General features: G+C 32.7%; 1 protein-coding gene across 5 annotated transcripts; it reads left to right on the top strand.

The window, feature by feature from the left end:
* The first annotated feature begins 583 nt into the window (after positions 1–583).
* On the top strand, positions 584–4,269 carry LOC113868591 (protein TIFY 6B-like). Of its 5 annotated transcripts, none has more exons than XM_027504299.1 (7): positions 584–909; positions 1,623–1,828; positions 2,022–2,281; positions 2,367–2,451; positions 2,562–2,874; positions 3,087–3,144; positions 3,677–4,269. In XM_027504299.1, the coding sequence occupies exons 1-7, from the start codon at positions 819–821 to the stop codon at positions 3,798–3,800; spliced, it is 1,137 nt and encodes a 378-aa protein (XP_027360100.1). In that variant the 5' UTR covers positions 584–818; the 3' UTR covers positions 3,801–4,269. The 5 variants fall into 5 exon arrangements, with proteins under 5 accessions (XP_027360100.1, XP_027360099.1, XP_027360101.1 ...); XM_027504298.1 differs by having other exon boundaries at positions 2,361–2,451; positions 3,677–4,059; XM_027504300.1 differs by having other exon boundaries at positions 585–888; positions 3,677–4,139.
* Positions 4,270–4,669: the final 400 nt, after the last annotated feature.

Below are 4,669 nucleotides of genomic sequence, written 5' to 3'. Positions count from 1 at the left end.
CACAACCACCTTTGATAATTGTTTATTATATTTTTTATTTTGTAAATATTATTTATTTTAATTGTTTTATTTTATTTTTATTATCATCTAATATATAAAATAAATGGCATAAATATTTTTTACAATTAAAAAATAAAATAACTGATAAAACTTACACTACAAGAGATTAAAATAGAATAGAATATAATTTTTCGTCTGTACTACAGTTATATTTTAGGCAATTTTGTTGGAATAAATAACATTTATAATATGTTGGAGCTAGTTCTTTCAGTATACTTTTTGTAACAGGGTTCAAACTTTATTTAAGAAGAATCGAACATATCTTTCTTAAACATAAAGATTTAATTTTTTTACTTTTTAAAAATATATATCTAATACACACAATAAAAATTTATATATATTAAAATTTTAAAAAATAATAAAATATCAAAAATTAAATACATTAATAACATTAAATATTATATATTTAATAAAGTCTTGATATTTCTTAAATTATTAACGTGTGCCTACAATTCATCATTGGTTCTCTGACGATTTTAAGGAAAAAAAATCTTGGTGGTCAATATCTCATTAATGAAATAAAATAGCCCGATGGCTTTTGGGATCACCTTCTTCTCTATTTTATTTTATTTTTATTTTTCTGCAGTTAGGACAAAAACGCTTTATTATTTTTACTCTTATATTCATTGGTGTTCCTGCCTTGTTGGTTAATGTGAGGAAAGAAAAGGGGTTGTTTCTGTTTTGTTTGTGAAGAAGGAAAGGGTATATTGGAGTGGGTTTGTGTTGGTTTCTGGATTTCTTCAGTGTAAGCTCTGAAAATGGAGAGAGATTTCATGGGTTTGAACATAAAAGAATCATTGTCTGTGTTGAAGGAGGAGATGAACAATGGTAATGGGTGCAAAGACTCGGGCATGTTTCCTCCTCCTTCAATTATTATACTTTTTCTTAATCTTTGCATGATTCTCCAATTGAATGATCCTTTACATATTTTGATTGCTTTGAGCTGTTTGGCTAGCTTTTTCACTTGTTTTCTGTGTTTTGGGCTCCAATTCTTCTTGTTGAGGTTGGAAATTGAGTTGTTGAATCAGTTTCTTAATTTGCTTGCTAAATTTGGTTATCCTGGATGTATTTTAGTTTCTGCTTGCTCCCTCTTTTTAAGTATTAAAGCTTTTCTGTGAGTGGTACAACTTTACTTCTGCTGCAGGCTATTTACTGGGAGGTTCATGTGTGATAGATTCACTAGTGGAACTAGACAAGTTATGATCCTTGTTTATATAGTTATTAAATTTTGTGTGTGTGTGTGTGTGCGCGCGCGCGCGCCTCTGTATGAAACTTGTAATTTAGGTAAAAGGACCATTTTTCAGTTATTTTCCAGTTTTGTTGATTTAGGTGTTGCTATACCTACAGGTATGCTCCTTGACAGAGGTAAATAGATTGATACCAAGTTTTAAAATTTTATAATCTCACACTCCATTTACCTCTTCCTCTCTCTTATATCCTTTGTTGTCTGTTTCTTTGTGCTCTTTTCGTATGTTATTTTTTCCTTTCTTAAACTAACCCTATAGGCATGAATATGAAGTTCTTCTAGCTTATTTTGATAGTTCTTTTGTGGCTATATGAAGGTTTTACGAACGGTGCAGCAGTAAAATGGCCCTTCTTGGACAAAGTCTCTGTTCATCCTCATTTGATGATGTCTTTCAGCGCTTCTCAAGATGACAAGGCTAAAATGAAGGTGTCTGATTCCGTCAAATCTTCTGGATTCTTTGCGATCCCAAGTCTTGATGCATTTGACTCTATTAAAAAACGCACTGCAGCTGAACCACAACAGGTTTGCTAACATACCCTTTTTCTCAGCTTTTGTGTATTTGTTCATAATTGTCACTTAGCACAACATCCAGTTTATTAGCTTTAGATTCACTAAAGTGAAGTGAGTAAAACATATTCATGTTTAGCAGACCATCAGTTTATCAGCTGATGTCTTTTTCCCCTTTATTTCTTTGATCTGTTTTCCTTACTGCTAGAAATCTTTCAATCATGATGGAAAAGGTGGCATTCATTTTTCCCTGACTCAACATGATGTGAATACTGTGAATCGCCCTCATGATATGAAGATGTTTTCGGTTTCCATGGGACATCCATTGCTAAAGAATCATTTTTCAACTGTTGGTCAGAATATGAATGATGCTAATGTGAAACAACCACTGCTTGGGGGAATACCTGTTACAGTTCCCCATTCAGCTATTCCCATTGTTGGTGCTGTTGCTGGAATGACTGAATCGTGGTAACTTTTTAGTTTTGCTTAAAGAAATTATTTGAGTGCATTGAACAAATATGCATGTCTCTAACACATTATTCTGAATTAACAGCACGAAACCGTCTACACCTGCTCCTCAACTTACCATCTTCTATGCTGGCACTGTGAATGTCTTTGATGATATCTCACCTGAAAAGGTGTCTTTGTCATATTTCATTCCATCCATGATAAATAAACAAATAAGCATAACTGCAAAAGTGGAGCATACATCTTATTGTTAGGCTTAAATTTAACCATCTTTCTTCAGGCACAAGCTATCATGTTGTTGGCTGGGAATGAATTTTCTGCAGCTTCTAACATGGCACAGCCCAAAGTTCAGGTTCCCGGCTTAAAGTTGGCAGCAGGCGACGGTGTTCCTGCGAGTCAATCCATAAACGTACCACCCTGCTCTGGTCTTTCAAGTCCTTTATCTGTTTCTTCACATACTGGTGCTCAATTAGGGAGTGGTTCTAGTAGCAACGATGAATTTCTGGCAGCTAAATCATCTGGAGCTCCCACCACTTCTATTAGCAAAGTGGAGACTCCAAAAGTGGTCAATGCAACCGCCATGTTACCATCAGGTATGGAATCAATGTAGTTTCTTCCTTCTAGATGTTTCTTTAGTCTTTCACATTCTTTTGATGTGGATATTTGTCTAAGAGTTATAATGAACAATAAATGCATCTCTCTGCAGTCTGGACTTGTGCTTATACTATTGCAAGTGTTTGTATTTAATGATTTTTCAATCTGAAGATTTTGCTACATGAAACTGACATTCAATCGTTTTATGCAGCTGTGCCACAGGCTCGCAAGGCATCATTGGCTCGATTTTTGGAGAAGCGCAAGGAAAGGTTAGTTTTCTCGACAACCAAAATGATTATTACTTAAGAGTTATGTAAGAAGTTGTCATCTTTTAACTGTTGAAACATGTTGATTTCTTATCCTAAGTGGGTTTTCTATTTGTGTGCTTCTCAAATTTTGTGGTCACTAGTGCTTGTTTCCCTCTACATTGATATAATTGATTAATGAGGCTGATGGAAGAGGAAGAAATAATTCCCCTTGTTTGGAAGTTTACTCACTTCTTTGTACCCAATTTAATTTTGGATTTCCTACTTTTTTCGTTCCATCCCTTCCGTTGTGTTTTGCCCTGAAGTTTCAAACATAAGGTTAGACATTGAAAGAACTCAAGTTGGTTGAAGATGTTGAGGTTTACTTGGTTGCAAGTTGCAACTCTTACTTTTGACAAGATCCAGTTTTTACATCTTCACCTTACACAATAATTTAACATATCTAATTAAATATCAGTTATGACACTAACCTGGTGTAGAGTGTCATCATGATTGCATGAAGATTTATGAGTCTGAGGCATTTCTGTTCATGCAGGGTGATGAATGCAGCACCATATAACCTCAACAAGATGTCTGAGAATGTGCCACAGCGGGATTCAATGGTTTGTAACATCAATGCAAGTGCTGGTACTGATGCACTGTCAACCAAGCAAGGATAGAAGGAGCCTACTTCAGATAGAGAATATTTGTTGTAGGTTGTAATATAATCATGTCGGAAGATGATGATTTTATTTTATTTTTATCAAAACTTGTGCTGAGATTCTTAAGTATCAGACTATGTTCAGTACATAGGTAGGGCTTTACCTTAATTATTTTTGGTGTAGGGCTTTACCTTATTACGTGAAAGGTGGTTGGATTCTAGTTTCCAACAGTACATATAGCATTAGCATATAGACCACTATTGTAACTATATCTGACAATTTGTTCCATTGTGGGAATTAAAGCAAGTTTAGATATTTACATTTACCTTGTTAAGGGAATGTAACATCAAGTTATGTTATTATGGGTGTATGAGAAAATTAGTAAAAGCTTTAAATTTGGTGTAAAACTAATAAACTAGTTAATCGAATTAAATATTCAGTAAAATTAGTTTTTAAATTGAATGATAAGTGTAAAATGATGTTTAATTAATTGACCTTAACTTGATATTTAGTATCTATATATCTTTTATAATTTTCTAAATTTTTTTTTCAAATAATTTATCATCTTAATAATTAAGATAATATTTTTAATTCATTCCTATTTTTAATTTTTTAAATGAAATAAAATAATATAAATGGATTTATATTAATTTTATATTATAAAGAAATTAAAAAGAATGTGCGTTCAAGAATTTGTGAAATTAAAAAGGGTAAGGGAGGAATTATAATAAAGGCTAGGAGCTTATATGTTTAATGTTATATGAAGTACCATTTCAAATTAAGGCTAGAAAAGAAAAACACTGCAAGCCGAATTTCAAATATATATAATTTGGTCAAATAAGCTTTTAAGTGTGTCAAATAACAAATTTGGATCCTCTCACGTTGTT

Source organism: Abrus precatorius, unplaced genomic scaffold (assembly GCF_003935025.1).
Source record: "Abrus precatorius isolate BTA unplaced genomic scaffold, Abrus_2018 Scaffold6, whole genome shotgun sequence".
NCBI lineage: Eukaryota > Viridiplantae > Streptophyta > Magnoliopsida > Fabales > Fabaceae > Abrus > Abrus precatorius.
This window is presented reverse-complemented; position numbering and strand designations above follow the sequence as displayed.